The sequence below is a fragment of the Mytilus trossulus genome, chromosome 3, assembly GCF_036588685.1.
Source record: "Mytilus trossulus isolate FHL-02 chromosome 3, PNRI_Mtr1.1.1.hap1, whole genome shotgun sequence".
In the NCBI taxonomy this organism is placed as follows: domain Eukaryota; kingdom Metazoa; phylum Mollusca; class Bivalvia; order Mytilida; family Mytilidae; genus Mytilus; species Mytilus trossulus.
Window position 1 is genome coordinate 82,219,407 of NC_086375.1, and position 25,449 is coordinate 82,244,855.

General features: G+C 32.7%; 1 protein-coding gene across 1 annotated transcript in view; it reads right to left on the minus strand.

Annotated features, from left to right (window-relative positions):
* The window catches only part of LOC134711078 (uncharacterized), a 70,103-nt gene that overhangs the window by 31,450 nt on the left and 13,204 nt on the right, over positions 1-25,449 (minus strand). The window contains exons 3-6 of the mRNA XM_063571511.1: positions 14,944-15,110; positions 12,099-12,111; positions 10,761-10,891; positions 4,640-4,658 (exon numbers count right to left, since the gene is read on the minus strand). Coding sequence (XP_063427581.1) covers positions 4,640-4,658; positions 10,761-10,891; positions 12,099-12,111; positions 14,944-15,110 — 330 coding nt within the window. The remainder of the gene's footprint in view (positions 1-4,639; positions 4,659-10,760; positions 10,892-12,098; positions 12,112-14,943; positions 15,111-25,449) is intronic.

The following is a 25,449-nucleotide window of genomic DNA, read 5'->3' on the forward strand; positions in this document are numbered from 1 at the left end:
ATTGCCGGCTGAACAAAACTAAGGGATTCTCCACGTAGGAATCTAAACCTAATGTAGAGGTAGGCATGGCCTCTAAAATGACATGAACTTATGTCCGAGACCAACGCCTACCTCTAACTTTGGTATCATAGCAAACATTGATAAATGTATAGTTTGGCATGCCGGCAAAAAATAATTTCGACTTCGAGTATGGCAGTCGTTATCAACTAGTTCGTTTATATATTGTTGGCGTTTGGTCTTGTTAGACCTCATTGTTCCTGTTTTTTCCCTTTAAGATTGATATGTTTCCCTCGGTGTAAGTTTGTTACCCGGATCTGTTTACTTTTAAACTTTTTAATAATTTGCTGACAACCTGGTTCGTGTCTAGGTCATATGTGCTTTGAGCCATTTTTATAGGTAATGCTTATCCTAGCCCACGTAATGATCCAATTGTTTGGCTAACCGGCAATAGTTAATTTTGACATTGTGATATACCACAAAACTCCCCTTACCCTTTGATGAAAAACTCAATCGAATTTTGATCATAAGTGCTATACACCAGGCAACTGTTCAGAATACAAAAATAAGTCTTTCCAACCGAAACGATATGTTTTGATTTGAAATTATCAAACTTATGTTTACCACACACAAGTTTGAAATAAGGGATTTACTTCCTTACTTCTGGTCATAAAAACTGTCAATTTTGGTATAATATGATTGCTTACTTGACACTTGATCCCAAAAATGTATTCGTTTATTTAATTATTGATTGAATAAGTACCTAAAAAATCTGCTTCATGTTAACACAAGGGAGCTACTGGTTAGCTATTGCAAGGTCATATGGTGATAAAGCGGTGTACGTTTCAACACTTATAAACTGTTCTATATCATTTACAAAGCAGGCGCATTGATAACATAAACAAAACAATTGTTCAGACAGCAATTGAAGGCCTATTCAAATTAAATTGAAAAAGAATATACGCTGCAGTTTACTTAAATCTATTGTGTGTTATCATATGTTTCTTAAAACTGATTAAAGAAAAATATATTCTCTATATAATTTTGTCTGAATCATCGGAGATAACTTGTAATGTTTGGTTAAGCAATTGTTAATTTCAATGTTTTACGCCAGCTTTAATCACAATGATAACAAAAATACATGGTTTCAGGATAACTTTGCTTAAAACAATGGAGATGAATTTGTAACTTCCGGTACTATCTTATAGATTACTTCACACGGATTCCAAAAATATTGTTTAAGGTTATTTTAAATTAGATCACTGCAGAAAATGACTACTTCTGTTTTAAAAAAGTCACTTACGACCTACTTTTTCAACACCCCATAGCGTTATTCTAATTAAACACCTTATTAATGCAAAGGTCAAAATCTTGAACATCAAATTTACCTTTGACCTTGACCTTAATGTCAATACCATCCCACACATATCTCAAATCAAAAGATATAAGACGATCACTATATATGATTGATGATTTATATCATGTTATAGCTAATTCTAAATTTAAGAGGACTTCATTGGAAGAGCCAAAATATGCAAAAATATAAATGTATAATATGACCTTGATCTTATTTTCAAAAGTATTATGATTCTTTGGGAATTATCTTTTTCTAACAGTTGGATAAAGAAAATTTTTATTGTATTTTTCATAAATGATCTAAACAAAGAAAATGGAGAATTTTGAGAAAATTATTTGAAACCTCAATATAGAAACAACTTTCCTATACTCTTACGGACTAATGTATATGTTACAGTGAATTTGTAAAGTCAGAGAGTTTGTCAAATCCCTGATATTTTAAAGATTTTGTTTATTCACTCAACTGGTTACTTATTTTATAAAATCAGATTTTGACTAAGGTTTTGTTTTACAAAACCAATCAAATACTTATGATGTTTTACAGATTGAATTCAGTGAATTTTAGATAAAAAACATAAATCTTTTTAATCTAAAATTAAAAAAAAACACCCTCTACTTCAGTTACAGACAACAATTTTGTTTTGTGTTAGGATTTATTACATTGGTCATATCTCAAATACTTTTTTTACATGCATAAGTGATAAAGCTTCAAAAACGTGTCTATATATTTTTTTTTATATTCTTTAGATTAATATCAAATTAAAAGTTGATAGTTGTTTGATATAGATGTGCAGTTTTTCAGTATTAAAATGTTATAAAAGAAATGTTAAAAACTATTGTAGTCATCAGATTAAGGTAACAATTCATGTCTTGAAGACATTTACAACATACAAAACTCTATTTAAACATGACATTTTGTGAGGGTCATACAAAAGAAACACGCTTGAACCCACCGATTCCCTGTTTTAAGTCCATTAGCTGTATGAAATGATAATTCCATATATGTTCGACAAGCAGTTAAACAGTATCCCATTTATGATGAATATGTTTTGTTTGGTATGTGGATGTTCTGAAAACATCCACCTAACAGACAAAACATGTGAACAAAAAAGTTTTTCTGCCGAATAGATGGGCAATTGTCTAACAGTTGATGAATATCGCTTAAAGTATATTTAGAGTGTGCAGCCAGTTGATAGCATGACATCTACAATAAGTGCATGCTTTAATTTCACTATATTTGAGTTCGGGAAAGAAATTATTTTGCGCTTTTGTAGATTTTAGAAAAGCTTTTGAAACAGTGTGGAGGGTTAGACTATGGCAAAAAATTATAATTGTGACTGTTTATTTAATGCATCATGTAAATATAACGGAATTCGATGAGACTGTTATTAAAGTGAGAGGGTTAGCGCTATAGAACCAGGTTTAATCCACCATTTTCTACATTTGAAAATGCCTGTACCAAGTCAGGAATATGACAGTTCTTGTCCATTCGTTTTTGATGCGTTTTGTTATTTGATTTTGCCATGTGATTATGGACTTTCCTAATTGATTTTCCTCTGAGTTCAGTATTTTTGTGAGTTTACTTTTTAATATATAACATTGGTGGGAAAATGTTTGAAGTTATATTGAGCATGTATACGGATATTAAGTCTCGTGTTAAAAATGAAGAACTAACAGATTTTTTCAAGTGTTATGTAGGTGTAAGACAGGGAGAAAAAATGTCACCTTTTCTCTTTGCCTTATACCTGAATGATTTAGAGAAATATGTGGATGAAAACTCTGTGGAAGGTCTAAAATTTATGGAAACTCACTGTGAATGTATCAAAAACTAAGATTGCATTTTTTTCAAAGAGAAAGTTTAATATGAATGTTACTTTTAAACTATGTAATGAAATTATTGAAATTAAAAATTCATATGTATATCTTGATCTGCTGTTTAATTACAACGGAAACCTCTTTCAAGCTCTAAAAAAGTGGAAGACCAAGCTAAAAAAGCAGTTTATGCTCTTTACAAGAAGATACAAAATATATCACTCCCGATTGATTTACAGTTAAAAGTATTTGATGCATTGGTGGTTCCTATTTTGATCTATTCTTCGGAAATATTGGGGTTTGAAAATAAAAATATTTCTATAAAAATTACATCTACAGTTTTGTAAGCGGATTTTGGGGTTGCAATCCTCTACGCCAAATTTAATGGTGTATGGAGAACTAAAAGATTTCCACTTGAACTGCAGATCAAGTTAGAAATGGTATGTTTTTTGGCACAAGCTTGCAACAAATAATAAAAAGATTATCAGGTAAACTGTTCAAGTTACTTTGGTACATGCATGAGCATGGAGGTTATAATTTCAGATGGTTTAACTTTGTAAAATCTGTGTTTAATGAGTGTGGATTTTGCGAAATATATAATATTCCGGAGCCAAATGATTATAATTATATTAAAACTAATATGAGGCAGCATCTCCAGGACCAGTATATTCAAAAATGGTTCTCTGATAAAAACAACTCATCAAGAATGGAATTTTATTTACACTTTAAAATAAGAGTTTCGATTAGAATCATACCTTTTAAAATTAAGGCGGGGTCATAAAGTAAATATATGTAAATTAAGGATATGTAATACAAAGTTTCCGATTGAAACAGGAAAATGGAGAAATGTACCACGAAATGAGAGAATTTGTCCACTTTGTAAAGCTGGTCTTGGAGATGTGTACCACTATATATGTATATGTACCAATTGTGAAGTTCAAGATTTAAGAGGGAAAATGCATGCCTCCTTAATATCAAAAATATCCAAATATTAAAAAAGTAGTGGGCATGCTTAAATATTGTAATAACGTGTTTCTAAGCTGTCAATTTTTATTCAAAAGGTAGAAAAGATGTTTGTCTGATTTTAAAATTGCAATGAACAAGTATTTCTTTCTGAAGATGTATAATTTAAAAATATATACTGTATGTATTATGAAATATGTTGTGATTTATATTGTGTATAATATGCTCCTGTTACGCAATCTTCTTCTTCAATAAGCTATGAAACAATATAATGTGTGAACATTTTTGTTTATATAGCAATTGAATTATATATTTGGTAATTTACATATCGTATGATAATATTACATTGTTCATATTGTTATATTGCAGGATGCGTAATTAATGAATATAGTTCGTTTGTTCATATGGTTAGTATTTAAAGTATGCCAACTTTTTTTTTGTCTTCAATCTAAATTCAACTCGATTTCAGAAAAACCTTAAATATGAGCGAAAAGGAATAAACGTTACTTACATCTGAACATGATTGACACCTAAAATATAAATAAAAGAGAGTATTATTAGATGCAGAAAAAAACCGCTATAATGGAAAATGTTGTTTAAAGTTTGAAATTTCCATGATGTTCATAGTTTGAAATTTCCATGATGTTCATAGTTTGAAATTTCCATGATATTCATAGAAAAGATCAATATCTTGATAGACGATGATCATCTGGCGAATTCGTTTCAATACGATGAACAGACAATATGAACATAAATATCTCTGAATAACTACAGCCCGTAATAGATTAGTGATCGAATTCGCGTTTCTTTACCGTTAGAATAAGTTACGTTACCGACAAACTTATTTCAGAAGTGACATAATTTAATTTTCTACATCGACAAAACATTTCATGTCCAACGTGTAAGTTTTCATTGTTTAAGTCGAAGTTTTTTTTAACACAGTATATTCTTTATATCGTCTATAATCTGTATACTTTCGTTTCCATCAAAAGGGAAATATAGCTTACGTTTATATACAACAAGAACGAATTGCACTGTACATGCTGTAGTTTATACATTATTTCTTTGAAAGTTGTTATAAAGAATTATTTGCATCACTGTATCCAGGTTCATTTAATTTTAGAAATCACCGATTATTGCTAGTGCGAATCGATTTCATGTTTACTGCCACAGAAACAATGACTGCGACTCAGATGAATAAATCATGAATTCATAATGAATAGCATAAATACTCATTGATTGAATGGCATTGATCATGACTTTATCGGGGTCGCATCCATTGTTTCTACAATAAACATGACCTCATCGATTAGGTCAATGTAGATCTCATATACTGCTTGCACAGTGAATATTTATGGGATTTAACACTGTAATAGTTTTTCTTTCGTCTGATACAGAATACCCCATATCTTTTCTTTTTCATATCTATCTGTTTAGTATGTACCCGTGATTATGTCAATCATACATTGTTGCAATACCGACATGCTTGTACTTTGTTCAAGGAAAAATTTATATAAATTTCCTTCGAATTGAAGCAAAAATACAAATGTACCCTTTAACATTTGAAATGTTTAAGACAAATTTGCTCCATATCTTAAGTTAATGACGAATATTTGAAATTTAAACCTCTATTAGATGTGATGTACGACATTTCATTTTATCATTGGTAATGATCCATATCTGACAGAGAAGAAATATTCATAATTGTCAAAAAATTTTCGTAAATATTTTAAGATACCACTAATCGTTCCAAAAATCAAGACAACAACGACAAACAGGGAAAAATATGAAAATGAAAAGATATAACTTAAGTGTTAGCATGTTCAGGGAGACGGCACTCAATTTAAAAGAAAAATAATTGATGTTTTAACTTTTAAGGAACTGTAGAGGTCTCCATAGGTTTCCAACAAGGGTAGAATTCAAAACCTTGAATATGAAAGCCTCGAAATCCATGATACTTTTTCTGTGCGGTAGTTATATCCACAAAATCCAATCATGTACACGACATATAATACATGTATATTCATACATGTATATTTAGATATTGGGAATTCATTTTTGTTTCCAGTAAGAATTATAAGGTTATGTTTAAGTTGCACATTTGTAAATTGTCTTCCTAAAGACCAGCAAAAATAAATAGCACAAGTTCCCGTAGTCATAGAAAAAGTCGTATAATTTACGTTATCGAACACAAATCAGAAATACGGAATATTATATGTGAATGGTTAGGAAATCCGTTTCCCCTACATGTTTTAAAGTCAAAGAAAAATGTTTTCCCTGATACAAACGTTTTGAGAACCAGCTTTGTGTAACCTATAGACAAATTCGACTTTATATAAGGAAGTTAATATGTTCACTCTGATTTGAAATGATCTTTTATAACTTTTTTTTTAGTAATTGAGAACCTATGTTGTTTATGGGTAATAGGTGAAATATTGCATGATCCCTCAAAATGACAGCAAGCGCAGTTTGAAAAAGTTTGAAAATAATGGAAATAAATGTTCTTGGAGTGTATCAAATTCTTTCGACGTTTTAGCTAACTACTTGCTTTTGTTGATCCTTTTGACTAGTTTGTAAGTTTTGACTTAATTCGGTTTACATTTCTTACTCGGTTAACAATTTGAAATTTCCACTCCTTATATGACACTTCCACACAATCTTATCAACCAAAAGCTTGCCTATCGAATTAAATGTCCGTTTGAAAAATCTGTTTACCCATTTCTTTGCTGCACCTCATAAAAAAAGAAAATGTAATTGCTAATATGAAAACTCTTCAAAAGAAACCATTAATGACGCTCGAATAAAAAAAAATATAAAGGCTAATCGAGTGCAAGATTGAAGAGCACTGAGAACCCAAATTCTGAAAGGTTATGTCGAATACCGCTTAGATAGTTTATTCCGTGGGTCGACAATACATGTTTATTTCGAAAAGTTTTTGAAAAAAGTTTTGTTAACAAATGTTTTAAAATATAAACCACTAATAATATACAGATTCATTTGATATAACATTTAATTGTAAAAAGCATAAAATCAGGTTTAAATTTTGATACTTCTGATTTGAAAAAAATCAGTTAGGTCAAATTTATAAGTTTATTTGCACTGATTCCAAAATCTATTGTTACTAGGCTATAAAACTGACAATAACTTCAAAATTGACTATCTCCAATTTAAAAAAAAGTCACTATCAGCTGAAGTTTCAAAGATTTACGTCTCTAAACCTAATGCAAAAGAAAATGGCTATTCCTAAACCCGTATAAAACAACTGCAAGACAAGACAATACAATTTGTTACAACCTAGGCAAATAAAGGCAAAAGTAGTATACCGCTGTTCAAAACTCATAAATCCATGGACAAAAAACAAAATCGGGGTAACAAACTAAAACCGAGGGAAACGCATTAAGTATAAGAGGAGAACAACGACATAACACCGAAACGTAACACACACAGAAACGGACCGAGCATCAGACAAAACACCACGAGAATAACAAATATAACATGAAAACCAAATACATGAATTTGGGATAGACAAGTACCGTGCCACGTCTTATCTCAATATCTCAAAAATAAGAAAACACAAACGACTCAACGTTAAAATGCAACACACACATAAACGAACAATAATATAACAATGGCCATCTTCCTGACTTGGTACAGGACACTTTTAAAGGGGAATAAAAGTGGTGGGTTGAACCTGGTTTGTGGCATGCCAAACCTGGCACTTTAATGGCATAGTTAAATATAACATTGAGATAACAACATAATATTACAGGACTATAATACAAATAAATAGGAGAACATATTAGACAAAGAAAAACATGATTAATAGATAACAAAAAGCATCAGGTTTAAAATTCAATACGCCAAAAACGCGCCTTGTCCACACAAAAATCAACAGTGACGCCCAAATATAAAAGATCGAAAGTGAAAGTTTGATGCTACAAGAGGATAACAATTATACATTCACAATTTCAAAGATATATGGTATTTTCCTATGAAATATAAGTGGTTACAGTGGACAATAACACCATTTGATTTTTGTTTTTATCACACTGATTTAAAACATATACGGTTGCAATATATGCTTTAGTTACAAAAAGGTGATAAAAGGCATCTGCAGGTTAGCAAAATGAATAAACACTATTTATGAAAAAGTATATGATTTTTATGTATTTATACATGATATTAGTAGAAGCAAAGTTTAATATTTAGCACATGATATTAACTGTAGCTTGACTATCTTATTGACGGTGACAAAGGATCTCATACCAAAAGTCCTTATGTCTGTAGAAGTCTTATCATGTACCATTCACGGCAAACACAAAAAGAAGAGATATACCCCTAATTATATGTGGTCTGACCGCTTTAGTCCCAGTAGACAACTTTTTCTGGTGGAAGGCAAAATATGAAAAAAAATCAAACGATATATCCAATGCTGTTGGAGTGGAAACGATAACAAGGAACAAAATTAAACACCCTATCCTGCAGATTAATGGAACAATAACTGGAACAAATATTGTTCCGTTTTAAGCCAGTATTTTTTTTTGGGTAATTTAAACAGCAAATTCTTCTCTCTATCCATCTCTGGTTTGGCTCCGAGTGATCGGCGATATTGACATAGTTGGATTATACTGAAAAGAGAACCCAATGTGTACATTCTACATGCAAACGATGGTCAATCCTCAATAAAATTTAATTATGAAATTTCTACTTCTAGCTCTCAGATCACATTTCTGGACACTGCTGCGCAATTAAAAGAGAGGAAAAAGATGCCAGAGGGAAATTAAAAGTAAACGAAGGAATCATGTTTACAGATTGCACGCTCACCGAAAATTAAATTTTACATATGCGGTGTCATACTAAAAATAGCACCAAAAGAATTGCATAAGACCATGTATTTTTAATACAGCGTATTTGCTCCAACAATGATATTGTAAAACAACGAGTACAATGACTTCATACTTCATAAATAGGGTTATAGAAGGAAGGAAATGAAAGAGGTATCTATCGTTAAAAGCATCAGCCGAATTTAAGTCTAAGAATATAACGAAAAAAGGTAAACAAAAGAGTTTCTTTGTCAATTTTACGGACGCCATCACGAGTTGGTTGACCGTTTCACAAATGATATCGGATATGTTCCTTACGTCGTAACTACAATCCCCTTCCCTTTCACAAATCTGACCTACCGAATTAGACTATTTACCGGATTTGTTCTCTCAAGCAACACAAAGGATGCCACATGTAGAGCATGATCTGCTTACACTTCACGAGATCCAGAGAAAACCCCTAGTATTTGGGTGAGTTCCTGTTGTTTATTCTTTAGTTTTCTACGTTTGTAAAGTGTTCTATTGTTTGTCTGTTTGTCCTTTTCATTTTTAGCCATTGCGTTGTCAGTTTATATCGATTCATGAGTTTGACTGTCCCTCTGGTGTCTTTCGTCCCTCTTGTTGTCCCGACTGATAAATTATCACACCTTATCCGCGAAAATTGGACAAAAAATGACAGGACCATTCCCGATTAAAATTTATTAAAAGTCTAAACAATATCCTATCAATCGTAGATGGAAGTTCAACCTTAAATTTTTTTTTAATCACGACAACAATCAGATATTGTTCAGGAAGCGTCGATAGTCAACCGTTTCCAAGCGAATTTATCCCGATTATCCCGTTCTAAATCCGCTTACAATCTGATTTGTATCTTTCGCCAGGTAAAATTCGACCGAGTCGTTCACGACTGCGTCCCGATTTTACCGAATGTAATCCGACAGAGATCAGATAGTGACAAGACAGTGAACCGACGCTGACAGAAGTCATCCGTTCGAAAACTGTCGGCATACACGGGATGATCAGATACTGTCGGAACGTAAGCCTCTCACGGTCCGCTCTATCGCTTTGCAAACGGCTTTGTCTGGTCTCAGTCGTATTATATTCTGTAATTGTCGGGACTCTGACGAGGGTATCATTGACGAATTTAGAATTAATAACGGGACTGTTTCGGAACGATTTCGGACAAAACGGTTCGCAATCGACAAGATCTGGATGCAATCTGGACTTAATCGGCAGAAAAACAGCAATGAAAAATTTCTCAAGATCATTCCTGTTCCACAGGACACCGTCCCGAATACACAGAACATTGTTAGGAACTCGATCCGAGACAGCAGAAACTGTCCCGACATAGGCACAATTGTAATCCGACTAGACAAAATCGGCTGAGTTTCCCCGAATGTTACGGGACGCATCTTACTGTCGGGGTGCTTTTCCCGACCAGCAGGAAACTGTTACGAACTAAAACGACTGCGTTCAGAAAATAACAGGACATTCCAGATAATTGAGGATACTAATCGGACTTTTTCACTTTTCGTGTTGTATCGCTGTCTGATCTCAAACGGGAGCAATAATCGGCAATGTGTGAACCCCGCATTAGTGACATGCTGATGAGAGGTGACCCATCCACTACATCTGACTATTAGTCATTGGGCCTTTACAATGATGATGGGAACGAACGATGTCCGACGTGCAAGCAAATCCTTATAACCTAGGCTTTCTACAGTCACTCCACTTTACATTCATCTGTATACACATGTGTAGTCCATTTTATTGAAACTCTATTGTATACTAGTATATGAGTTTTTATACCTCCATAGTTTGTTGTTAAACCGTTCTATTATGTCTCCCAGTTCTCTTATCTCTCTCTCTGCTTTTTTTATTGCGATCGTAATTTCCTGATTTGACTGTTTCTTTATTTGACCACCCAATATGTCTAGAGCCTACAAAGATATGATAGGTTTTGTTTCAATGCATATATTCACATAATAAACGATATTAGCATGAACTATTCATGCATATGTAGTTGTATTTCAAAGTCTAACAAAACAGCCTTATTGAAAGAAAATAACTCTACCTACTAAAGATATTGCCAAAAATGCTAAAAGTTAAAACAAAATCCTAAGTTTATTTCAATGCAATTGACAAAGTTAAGTTAGCATTTTTATAATGTTGCTTTGGTGATCAATTTAGTTTTTATAGATTCTGTCTAAAATAGTTCATAATGTTTTTAGAAAAAAAGTGCCCAAAGGTATATAAAGTCAATTACCCCAAAAAGAGAAAAACAACATTTTGTTCACAGGTTTTATCTACCTTTTATAGTTTACAAGCTGTAGTATTTTATATATTTTATCTTTTAGTTCTTTTTTTAGTTACAATGGGTGTTTTCCCCACAATCTACAAGAAACAAAGACACACGTTATACAAAATACTCGGTGCGCTCAACTCAATGTTATTTGACTAAAATAGTCAATGTTTTAACTAAGGATAGTGGTTTTCCCTGTGAGTCTTCCACTAATAAAATATGACCTGCACAATAAGCACATCAATTATGAAAGTGAAGTTAAACATCAATCAATCAATCAAATGTGATTGCAAACGCTCATATACAAATTTTAAGTTCAGGTGATCATGAGTTAAAATTTATCGTTATGTTCTTGCCTTGCTATAAACGTGCTGTAGTATTGAAAACTCAATCAAAGCCACAAGAACCAAAAAACAATTTAGGAATGACTGTTATGTTTTTTTCTATGAAGATATAACATACAAAATTAAGTGAACTCTGAAAAACACACGTAGCGGTTATTTAACAGTGTGTACAACATTTTTTTTATGTTATTTCGAATTGACAGAAAAAAATATAACAGTAGTTTCTTATAATTTAATTCTAAATTCCATTATAAACCGTAGAAAACCATGAAAAAACGTTGATGACGTCAATGACTAAATTATGTCAATGGCCTGATAACAAAATAACGTCGGCCAATCAGTAGACGCGTTCCATCCATAATTAAATTATTTAATATTAAAAAAATCATAATGCATATATACTATATAGTTGCAACCTTAAAAAAAACATAATGGAAAAAAAGACCCAAGCAAAAATCAAATTCACAAGCAAAAACAAATCCAACGCAGATATATACTTACTGACGTGCAATTCCTACAAAAGATTGAGCAATTTAATATATTAAAGTTGTATGATCAATTTCACAGTCAAAGAAACAACAAAGAAAAGCACAATATAGTATCGATCAGCCTTTAATTTCAAATTCTAAAGTCACAGTCATACATGTACTTACTTTTATTTTGGTTTGTTATTTCTCGTTATTACTTATTATAAAAGCAAATTTTAGTCAGATCTTTTTCACAATGACGGGTAAATCATCTACTATTCTGATTTTTTTATTTGCATTTTGTTTGTTTGTCTTTGTAAATCATAAATCTTTCAATTATAGCATCTGCTTTAAACTGTTGTACCCCCAAATCCTTCTCAAAATATCACATCTTATCTGCGATTATTGAAAAAATTTGAAACGCAACCTTAATTCCCAAATGTATTCACCGATACACCCGTATAAACTTTTCATTGGTCCAAAAGCTTTAGCGACATGCTGATGAGGGATGATTTATCCACTACATCTGACTGTTAATCATTGGGCCTTTACAAGGGTGATGAGAACCAACGATGTCCGACGTGCAAGCAAATCCATTATACCAAAAAATGAGAATGAAAAAAGGGAATGTGCCAAAGAGACAACAACCCGACCATAGAACAGAAGGTCATCAACAGATCTTCAATGCAACGAGAAATTCCCGCACCCGGAGTTGTCCTTCAGCTGTCCCCTAAACAAATATATACTAGTTCAGTGATAATGAACGCCATACTAAACTCTAAATTGTACACAAGAAACTAAAAGTAAAAATAATACAAGACCAACATTGGCCAGAGGCTCCTGACTTGGAACAGGCGCAAAAATGAGGCGGGGTTAAACATGTTCATGAGATCTCAACCCTCCCCTATACCTCTAGCCAATACAGAAAAGTAAACAATACGCACATTAATGTCTGATGTCAGAAGATGTTACCAATGGAAATGAACAAAATGACAATAATACATAAATAACATCAGGCTACTATCAGTTAACTAACATGCCAGTTCCAGACTTCAATTATTAAACTGAAATTATGTCTTCATCATATGCTTTCTACAGTCACTCCACTTTACATATATATATATATATATATACAACTCGTCTAAACATCAACCCAACAATGTTAGATCTGTAAATTTGCTTTCGCAAATTTTTTGGTTCTTCCCTCGCCGGGATTCGAACCCATGCTACTGTGATATCGTGACACCAAATCGCCTGCACTGCAGCCGTCCCGCTAGACCACACGACCACCTGGGCTCTCAAAAAAAGAGCTTTCGGTGGCCATATGTTACCTTTCCACGTCAGTTTTAATCTAGCGGCGTACTACAGTACATGATATATAAGGCATGAAGATGTTATTGTTACAGATCAGCTAAATTATCTATAGTAAAGGATCCTACAAATTAATGTAAGATACAGTCACAGAAAATAATTATATTCATAAGTACGTCTGAGTCAGTGACAACCCTACAACAGATGTATCCATCGGATCGCCATCAATGATGGTGATACATGGCTGTGTACATAATGTATATACAACTCGTCTAAACATCAACCCAACAATGTTAGATCTGTAAATTTGCTTTCGCAAATTTTTGGTTCTTCCCTCGCCGGGATTCGAACCCATGCTACTGTGATATCGTGACACCAAATCGCCTGCACTGCAGCCGTCCCGCTAGACCACACGACCACCTGGGCTCTCAAAAAAAGAGCTTTCGGTGGCCATATGTTACCTTTCCACGTCAGTTTTAATCTAGCGGCGTACTACAGTACATGATATATAAGGCATGAAGATGTTATTGTTACAGATCAGCTAAATTATCTATAGTAAAGGTTATATATATATATATATAAAACGTCTGAATAATAGTCAACGATTTTTCCCACGAGGGCGCTGGATCGTTACAAGTAACGATACATGTACACAATAAAATAAATTATATAAACGCCTAAAAAGTGTACATAACAACACCAATAACACAAAAAAGAACTATAAATGTAATTATTTATAAATATTTCGGATAACAGATATCCTTCGTCAGTCAGATTCTGATGTTAAATGAATCATCTTTAAGTCTTCTTAGATTAAACTTTTAATAAATCTTGAAATTTATACAATAAAAAAGGCAAACCGAACATCAGTTAAGACGCTTGCATCAATGCAAAAATATGTTGAATATGAAATAGGTTATATGACTAATTACATCAGAGAGTTCAAATAAATGTTTTAAATAAAAATAATAATGTGCGATGTGAACTAGCACAATTCTAAAGCTTTAACAGTGTCGATAATTATGATGTTACAAGAAAGATTGCGTCAATAAGAATTCCAAATAAACAGCATTGAACGGTCTTATTTCTAAATAAACAGCACTGAACGGTCTAAATTTCTAAATTTTTCAGATTTAACAACTGTAGTGTAGTTACATTAGAGTCTGCGATGTTTAAAACAAACGGCCGTTTAAAAAAAAATAACAAATTTTGACTAAAGTAAAATAGTTGGACGTGGCTTGGTACTTATACATAACTCAAAAAATTAAGCAATTTAGATTGTTATATTCAACAGATATATTTTAGAAATGAGTAAGGATAGAAATAAAAACGGGGACTGTAATAATAAGTAATATAACCCAGATGTGAAGCACTGCATGGTCTCGAATTACATCTTTTCATTTATCCCATTTGGTGCCAAAGTTGTTAATTTTCTTATCCAAAATCTTTCCCGAGTAAGTCTATCCTCCCTAGACCAAGCAGAGTTGTGGTCAATGATAGTAATATATATATATTTGTAGCCCAATTTTTTATAACTCTATTGTATACTAGTATATGAGTATTTATACCTCCGTACTTTGTTGTGCAACCGGTTTATTATATCTTGCAGTTCTCTTATCTCTCTCTGTGAATTTTTTATCTCATTCATTAGTTCCTGATTTGACTGATCTAAAATTTTTACTTTTAAATCTTGACATTCGTCTTTCATCTGTTTACCACCCAATCTACATACAGCCTACAAATATATGATATATTTTTTATCAATGCATATATTCAAACATAAGGAACGATAATAGCCGAAACTATTTATGCATATGTAGTTTTATTCCATAGTGTAACAAAAAAAAACCTTATTGAAAGAAAATAACTCTACCTTCTAACGATTGCCAAAAATGCTAAAAAAAAAAATCCTAGGTCATTCCAATGCAAGTTAACTAGGAATTTTTTATAAATCTTGTTTGCCTGATCAATTTAGTTTTTACAGATTCTGTTTAAATAGCTCATACAACTCTAAGTTGTTATGTAAAGTCAATGACTCCATAAAGAGAAAAAGAACATTTTGTACAACTCTAAGTTGTTATGTAAAGTCAACGACTCCATAAAGAGAAAAAGAACATTTTGTACACAGATTTTCCCTACCTTGTACAGTTTACAAGCTAAACGATATAATATATTCTATTTCTTAGTTCTATTTTTAGTCACAATGTTTTTTTCCCAAAATCTACATGAAAAAAAGGACACACGTTATACAAAACGCTTCAAGTATCATTCACTTAAATGTTTACGACAATAACGTGTTGGAGGAATTCAGTGGGTTACTGTTTCTCTTGGCGTATTTAATTATAATCCTGGAATCTTTGATAACTATTTCTTACTGGTAGGTGCGATCATTTAATGTTATTTGACTAAAATCCGTGTACTCTTGACACATTCCTGTTTTATTCATTTTCGTGAAATTTAATTTTGAAAGTTACACGTGGCTGATGTAATTTTGTTGTTCATCGCATCGCATAAATATAGTTTTGTCATGCGAATGTGACATCATCAACTATGTTTGTGATTTATTCCTTGGAATGGAATCTTTAAAGGAATCATTCTTGGCTATATTTTTCTGTTTAATAACCGCCTTCGAGCGTTGTTCAGTTTGCACCACAATATCTATGTTATTTCTTCATAGAAAACGTATTACAATAATTTCTTAAATACTATTATACATATAATCACTGATAATCTGATTGAAAAAAAAAACCTATCGTTGAGTTATCACTGGTTCAGAGTATCTGAGGATGAATCCTACTTTATTTGGTAAGATCCATGTGTAGTAGATAGCTCCGGTATGTTATAAGCAAAAACAAATAAAAAGTAAGCAAAGACCCTTCGAAACAACATCTGATAAACAAACTTAATAATACTTTTAGATATTTGGATGATATTTTGGCTCTCAATAATGACGACTTCAGTATGTATACTAAAGAAATTTATCCTGTTGAACTTACTTTAAATAAAGCTAATGCTAACAATGACCACTTCCCTTTCCTCGATTTTGATATCTAAATCACTAACGGAAAGCTGAATACTAAAATTTATGATAAAAGAGATGATTTTTCATTTCCTATCGTTAATTATCCATTTGTAGATAGTGACGTTCCCTTGTCACCATCTTACGGGGTTTACATATCTGAACTGGTACGGTTCGCTCGTGTATGTTACAATGTTTTAGATTTTAACGAGAAAAAATTATGTATTACTGAAAAATTATTACACCAAAGTTTTCGATATCACAAACTAGTCAAAACATTAACTAAATTTTATCATCGGTATAAGCACATCATTCGTAAATATAGCTCTACATGTAGACTTCGTATACGTTCAGGTATTTTTACATCCAATTTTTTATAAAGCACAAAGGTGTCAGTATTCCCCTCAGAAACTTACAAAACCTTTATATATACTTATTAAGAAGGGACATAGTTTTGATACAGTTGTCAGGTCATTAAAGATTGCATATTTTGGCGTTAATATTGATTCACTTATAGGGTCTTTGCAGCGGAACCAAACACATTTATTAAAAAAAACAGGTGTTGGTATGACACGGCTTATGTTCTTCTCATATATGTTATGATGGTATAATACTAAACCCCTAACGGGAAGGATTGTGCCTGATGTTCATATGATGAAATCATAATCTTTCAGTCAGTTAAATTGAAGTCTGGAGCTGGCATGTCAGTTAACTGCTAGCAGTCTGTTGAAATTTATGTATTATTGTCATTTTGATAAAAAAAATAATTGTTACATCTTCTGACACATCAGACTCGGACTTCTCTTGAACTGAATTGTAATGTGCGTATTGTTACGCGTTTACCTTTCCACCTTGGCTAGAGGTATAGGGGGAGGGTTGAGATCTCACAAACATGTTTAACCCCGCCGCATTTTTGCGTCTGTCCCAAGTCAGGAGCCTCTGACCTTTGTTAGTCTTGATTTTTTTTAATTTTAGTTTCTTGTGTACAATTTGGAAATTAGTATGGCGTTCATTATCACTGAACTTGTTTATATTGATTTAGGGGCCAGCTGAAGGACGCCTCCAGGTGCATTGAAGACCTGTTGGTGACCTTCTGCTGTTGTTTTTTTCTGTGGTCGGGTTGTCTCTTTGACACATTCCCCATTTCCATTCTCAATTTTATATGTTATGTTACCATTCTAAACACCAGGCAAATGAAGGCTTTATTTTAGTAGAGCTTAGTTGGTCGAACGATCTAGAGCGTCGGACATTCGGTACTCGAGCATTTAAATCTCTTAATTAAGGAAAATTGCCCGTATCAGAATCTTATTGGATGGAAATAAAGGAAACAGTAGCATACCGCTGTTAAAATTTCCAGAATTGAAATTTCAAAGAATAATATTTTTTTTCAAATTTACATATCTTGGCTGGTGAAAGCAGTAAAACTTAAACTTAACTTTAAAAGTACTTCACAGAACTTTGTTTACTCATAAACAGTAGTATACCGCTGTTCAAAAATCGTAAATCTAGAGGCAAAAAACAAAATCGGAGTAACAAACTAAAACTGAGGGAAATGCATTAAATATAAGAGGAGAACAACTACAAAAATGTAACACACACAAAAACGGATTAAGCATTAGTCAAAATACGGTGGAGTAACAAATATAACATCAAAACCAAATACATGAATTTGGGATCGAAAAGTACCGTGACACACATAGTAATGTGAATTCACACTCAACTATAAGAGAAAACAAACGACACAACGAAAACACAACATTAAAATGTAATACACATAGAAACGAAACTATAATATAACAATGCCCATATTCCTGACATGGTACAGGACATTTGTAAAGAAAAATATGGTGAGTTGAACCTGCATTTTGTGGCATGCCGAACCTCGCCCCTAAATGGAAATGTTAAATATAACATTAAAATGACATCATAATATTACAGGACTGCAATACAAATAAATAAAGGAATATATTAGACTAATAAATACAGGAATATTAGCTAACAAAAGGCATCATGTTTAAAATTCAATACGTCAGAAAAACGCGCCTCGTCCACACAAGACTTACCAGTGACGCCCAGATATAAAAGTTCGAAAGTCAAATAAAGAACAAACAAAATACTTGTCTGATAATGACACATGTTCAGTGTGTCTACAATCTAGAGAAGATTCAGAACATATGTTCATTATTGTGTCAATCAGTCTCAGTTTACTAGTTTCTGAAGTATTCAGAAAGAAATTTGAAGTGTAATGTTGATGATATGTTTGTAAAAACCCTTGTATTGATCAAACGATGATTATTCATTTTTTGAAAGGTACAAACGGTCTTAATTTTTATTTCCTAATTTCATTAAAAGAAAACTGCACGTCAAGAATTGACAAGGCAATTTGGTGCCACGATATCTTAAAAGCATGAGTTCAAATCCCGGCCAAAGGAAGAAAGAAAAGAATTTACATTGTTGGGCTGACATTTATACGTTTTATATACATATGTTAGCGTCAATAAGTAAAACTAGGTATTACGATTAAATCCTAGGCAATCAACTAACGCCTAGGCATGAAGTTAATGCCTAAAATTTTCAGGCATTAAGCTTATTTTCTAAAAGCTGAGGATTATTAATCATCAAAATGCCGAACACAATTTAAGGCAAAAATTGAACTCCGGAATTCATTCATATTTGGTGATTTATTCTTCATTTTAACTCGTTTTTATTACATTACTAATAATTAAATGTATAAATATACATTCATTTGACAGATCTTAAAATTTAGAAAGGTTATTAAGTAGTTTTATCAGGTAAGAACCAGAATTAAATCTTGTTTTTTTCATGTTTTTGTGGTATATTATTATATATATATATAAAAAAAAAGTGATGGTATCTAATTTTATTTCTGGTCTTGTGGAGAGTTGTCTCATTTACAATCATACCATATCTTCTTTTTATATTTAGGATGAAACTGGAATTTCTTCTCCTGATCATATACACACGTATGTTATTTGCAGTAATAAAATCATTATAGCCATATAGGACCGATCTTAGGACAGTTTCACTGAGTTTGATTGTCCCTATGGTATCTTTTATCCCTCTTTCAATAAACAAACCACAGTTCTCATAATGTTATTATGTAACAAATATATTGTTATTTAATGAATACATGTCTTTTATTTACTTACAATTATATTTTTGGCACTTAGCTTAATGCCAGTACATATTTTTCAGAATTTAAGTTTTTATCCTTGAATTTGAGACTCATTTTTTTTTTGATTTGAGCGGCACTGATGAGTCTTTTGAAGATAAAACGCGCGTCTGGCGTACGTTCAGAATTTAATCCTGGAATCTATTATGAGTTTATTTAAAATCGACAGTTTATGAAAGGACTGACAATATATAAACGTGTCTTGCTGAGACGTTGCATATTGTAAAATATTATACTTCACGTCAAAATTCCATATTTGGGTTTGATAATTATACAAAGATGACAGTTAACTCTAAGCGGGCGACAAAAATGTAAGCCTTTCGTGACGACTAATTAAAAAAACAATAATCTAAAGGTCAATGAATTGACTTTTCATGAAAGAATTAACACGTTCTCATCTAAAATTAGAAATTCTCATATGCCACTTAACTTATTTTTGTGTGAAAAGGCTTCAAAATTTAGGATTATTGATATATTTCGCATAAAAAACTCACTGTATAGCATTAACAATATTTGTTCTTTTGGCAAGATTTGTGATCTTTCTTTGTAAATGCGAACCAAAGTTTCATTATTTTATCATAAACCTTTTTCATAGGATGCTAGAATGAACTATTTTAACACCAAGGAAATAGTTCAAGTAAATAAACCTTAAAAAGATTCTGCATTTTTGTTATACTTTTATGTCATTTTTGAAATATATACATAACATAGCATTTACCCATCTTTATTTCAGATGTTTCAATGAAGGAATGCTAAATTAAGTCTTTTTTCTCTTACTTGTATTTGTCAGGTCTGTATGCCTGCATACCACCCTGGTGTATGCTTAAACCTCACTGTATGTGTATACTAGAATTTGTCAGGTCTGTATGCCAGCATACCGACCTGGTTAATGCTAAACTCTCACTCTATGCATATACATTTATTTTTCAGGTCTGTATGCTAGCATACCGACCTGGTTAATGCTAAACTCTCACTCTATGCATATACTAGCATTTGTCAGGTCTGTATGCTAGCATACCGACCTGGTGTATGTTAAACTCTCACTTTCTGCGTATAAAAGTATTTGTCAGGTCTGTACTCCTGCATACAAATCTGGTGTATTTAGAACCTTCAATATATTTATTTTGGCATAGTTAAGGTTTGTATGCCTGTATACGAACCTGGGATATGTAAACTGAATTTTTTATTTATTTTGGCTTTTTTTCTGCTAGGTACTTGTATGCCTGCATGGATTCTAAAATTTTATTCTGGATTCATGTTTGTATTGGCAAGTCTGTATGCCGGAATGCTAAGTATTTACTGAGTAGTAACATTTCTTATTTACTTATGTTTGCATACCTCCCTTAGAAAATGTGGAGATGTGTATGATTGTGAAATGAAAAGGTCGAATTACATGGATGTAAGGAATTACTTATGTATAGCCTTCAACTTCATTTAAATTTGAAAGAAAGCTCTTAATTCTTAACTGCAACACTCAGGGGTTTATTCCCGTATACCAACCCGCTTTTCAATAAACCCTTGTAAAACAATGGAATTTGATTGTCGGCATACCAAAATATAATCCTATACCCATTGAAACATAAAATTTTGCGTATTTGTTTGACATTTTCAGTTCGCGGTATTCTGGCATTCAACACTGGTGTACGGTGAAAACTTATTTTTCTTGCATGGATACATACACGCTTTAATTCCTTGTATACCAATCTATGTTTTATTGAATTGCAGTTTTACATACATTCTAGTATTGTCAAACCAAGCTGGTGTTCAGTAAGCTTGTGGTATTGTGTATGGTTTGCCCGCAGTCTTAATTGTCTGCATATTTGATGGCTGAATGGTTTGAATTCTAACCAGCCTTATAAGAGGGGCGAAAGATACCAGAGGAACAGTCAAACTCATAAATCGAAAATAAACTGACATGAAATATACAAATTAAAGTACACAAAAAACAGCATAGAAAACAAACAAAGTCTGAGCAACACGAACCCTAACCAAAAACTGGGGATAATCTTAGGTGCTCTAGAAGGGTAAGCAGATACTGCTCCACATGTCCAACAGTGGCACCGTCGGGTTTCTCATGTTTTTACAAACCCGATAACTAGCTTTATACAGTAAGTCAAATTCATGAAAAGGGAAGGGGATTGTAGTTATGACGTGAGAAACATTTCCGATATCATCCGTGAAACGGTTATTCCATAACGGTCAACCAACTATATACTATGGTTACAATTGTGTATACACTGGAGTTGCCTTTTATAGCTGACTATATGCGTTATGGGCTTTGGTCATTGTTGAAGGCCGTACGGTGACCTATAATTGTTAATGTTTGTGTAATTTTAGTGTTTTGTGGATAGTTATCTCATTGGCAATCATACCACATCTTCTTTTAAAAAAAAATCCTTCAATCAGGAAAGCCAAAGAATTGATGCCTTTTCTAGTGAAGCCATGCATACATTCTTAGCAGGAACATCAAAAAGACTAGGGTTGTTCATTGGTGTCATAGTTTTCTAGGAAGGCATTGGTTTAACCTATCCAGTAACTAAGAAGTGTTACAATTAAATTCATAAGCAACACATAAATAGTTACATGAAAGGTATAGCCAATGTTTAGAAAATGCTGAAACGAGAAATGGAAACTACATATTATATACATATATAATTATGTGAGTAAATATTTTACAATTCACAAATTTAACATTGATGTGGCGTGGTCAACAACATAAAAAATTTGATGGTCAACTATACTTAATTAGTTGAATGATCTTTCATCTTGATTATTGAATGTGACAGTTTGTACGGTACATGAGCTGACAGTAGAAATGTAATAATATTTGGACGTTTATCGAAGCAAGGTTTAGTCTAATTTAAGGACAGCGGTTCATAGCACGATTTTGTAAAAAACATTTTGCATTGATCATTTATATTGGTGTAGTAGCTTGAAGTAACAATTAAGTTGCGAAAGCCGATATAGATTATAATGAAGTAACATGTTGTTTAATAGAGTTGGAACTAAGTAACGTTTTGTATTGGAATTTATAACTGAACCTGGGCTGTGAACCTTTTAAATATATCATATATCCTATATAATCAACCAAATGTTTCCCACAAAAGGGGGGCAGGTACCTTTTGTATCCGCCTATGGGACCCAACATGAAAAATAAGAAATAATAATGTAAAGCAAAACAATTTTCGAAAAAGAAAAACCGGGAAAATATGAATCAATGACAACTTCAACAGTCAGACTCCTGTACGTGGGCTCCTGACTTGGGACAGGCATATACAGACTATATAGTGTGGCCGGTTTTAACATGTGAGCGCTCAGCTTCCCCCTTTTTTTGTTTTTACCTTGGACAGTTGTTTCCCTAAAAGTTGAAAGAATAAGACATGAATATCCAGAAGTTTCATTAAGGGGATGATATAGGGAGGGCACTGCATGACTTCTATAGAGTTGGACGCTTCAGTACTGTCTCCCTCAATTAATCAACTAAAGTTTTCCCACAAAGCACTGGCATAGCACCCCCTTAGATTATACCTAAATGTATGTGTACATGTTTAAGCCGACCTCCAAAAAGAGGGTGTTAAATGAAATCGTGAAAACATGTACAAAAACAGCTAGGTTTACTTACCATAAATATATCCGACATTCTGTTTTGCTTCTGGTTTATTCAAAGCAAGATAATAGAGCGTATTTTTGTCCATTTCTTCTCCGTGAGGGGAACTCCTTCATTGATCATTCAAATTGTTTACATTTATAAATGAAGTCATCTAGATGGAGTGCGTGACTCCACAGATAAATAGTCCTTCTTTCTTTGACTTTTTAATAATTACCAATACCAAGTATAAACAAAACAGGTTGTTTTGTAATCAATTGCTAATATTTTAATTAAGTGTACTGGTAAAGTAACTTGTGTAAGTCAAGGCTATCCGTCTATATCCCTCCGCCTTACGTCAGAAGGTCCCTGACGTCATATAAATATTTGTGAACAACTTCGAACTTGGAACCTTGTACAAATTATGATCGCCTCATTTTTCTGAAATTTTAATTTGCAAACAAAACAGAAAACTGTCAGGTCAATAAACTTGAGAATTGGTTTTAATTTATAGATTTACAACAGTGAACGCTTTACCGGTTTGCCTTGTAAATTAACGCTTTTCTGTTAACCAACGGGAGAAAATAAAGAGGTCAGTGATAGGCTTTTTAAAAGTTTAAAAAAAAAAATCGAAGTCGGCAATTAAGTAAAACCACAACTGTACTGACGTAAAGGATTTTTTTAAACACCCAGGTTCGTATGCTATCATTCAGACCACCTGTGAAATACAACATCTGATTCAATATCTGCTGTTCTGCATACACGATCATACACCAGGTGCGTATGCTAGCACACATACCTGAGAAATACAATGTATTAATTAAATGTAGACATTAGCATACACCAGGTACGTATGCTAGCATACAGGCCTGAGAAATGCAAGTTAATTTATTACAATTCAGTTCAGCATACACCAGGTGTTAAAATGCCAGATTCGCGATTTCCAAGTTCTTGATAAAATAAAAATGTGTTTTTCCTTTATTTTTCTCTTTTTTGCATAAGTTTGTCTTATGAGCAATAATTCGACCTATTTCAATACAAATTATGACAAATTACCGTTAATGAAAATTTCTAATTTAAGATGAGAACTTGTTAATTAAAGATAATGCTCAAGGTCTAAGTTTTAAAACGAAAGAAAAATTGTTTTGCATCACTTCTGGGTTTTTTTGTGTAAAAGAGGACTTAAAGATACAAGATAGACAATCTAACTCATAGATCAGCTGTTAAATTGATGTGTATGTAGCAATACAAACATTTTACAGTATAAGACAAAAACATTCAGTTGATCGATTTAAAGCAGATTCGGTATCCCTCGCCAAAAAGTCATCTTAACACTTGCTTCTCATCAGTTGACAATGTGTTCTCGGGAATCCAATCTGCTCTGTCGACCTATCAGCTATGTGGTATTCATTTAATATATATTATAAGACATTTTGAAAATAGATAAATACGTTTTTGTGTATTTTATGAACGAATCAATGGACAGAAAGTCAGTGTGCGTATTGCAATGGATTTTTTTTTTACATTGGATAGAGGTATATGGGGAGGTTTGGCCTTAACTAGTCATCATATCTGTTTTTAAAATAAATAGTCATTTGTATGTTTTAGAGTTAAGTATGACGTCAATTTTCCTTTAACCAGTACGTATGTTTGTTTATTTAGAGGTCAGCTGAAAAAGGAAAATAACAATAATAAAGAACTTTAAAATTGAGAATGGAAATGGGGAATGTGTCAAAGAGACAACAACCCGACCAAATAAAAAAACAACAGCAGAAGGTCACCAACAGGTCTTTAATGTAGCGAGAAATTCCCGCACCCGGAGGCGTCCTTCAGCTGGCCCCTAAACAAATATAAACTAGTTCAGTGATAATGAACGCCATACCAATTTCCAAATTGTACACAAGAAACTAAAATTAAAATAATACAAGACTAACAAAGGCCCGAGGCTCTTGACTTGAAACAGGCGCAAAAATGCGGCGGGGTTAAACATGTTTGTGAGATCTCAATCCTCCCCCTATACCTCTAACCAATGTAGAAAAGTAAACGCATAACAATACGCACATTAAAATTCAGTTTAGTTTAAGAGAAGTCAGAGTCTGATGTCAGAAGATGTAACCAACGAAAATAAACAAAATGACAATAATACATAAATAGCAACAGACTACTAGCAGTTAACTGACATGCCAGCTACAGACTTCAATTAAACTGACTGAAAGATTATGATTTCATCATATGAACACCAGGCACAATCCTTCCCGTTAGGGGTTTAGTATCAT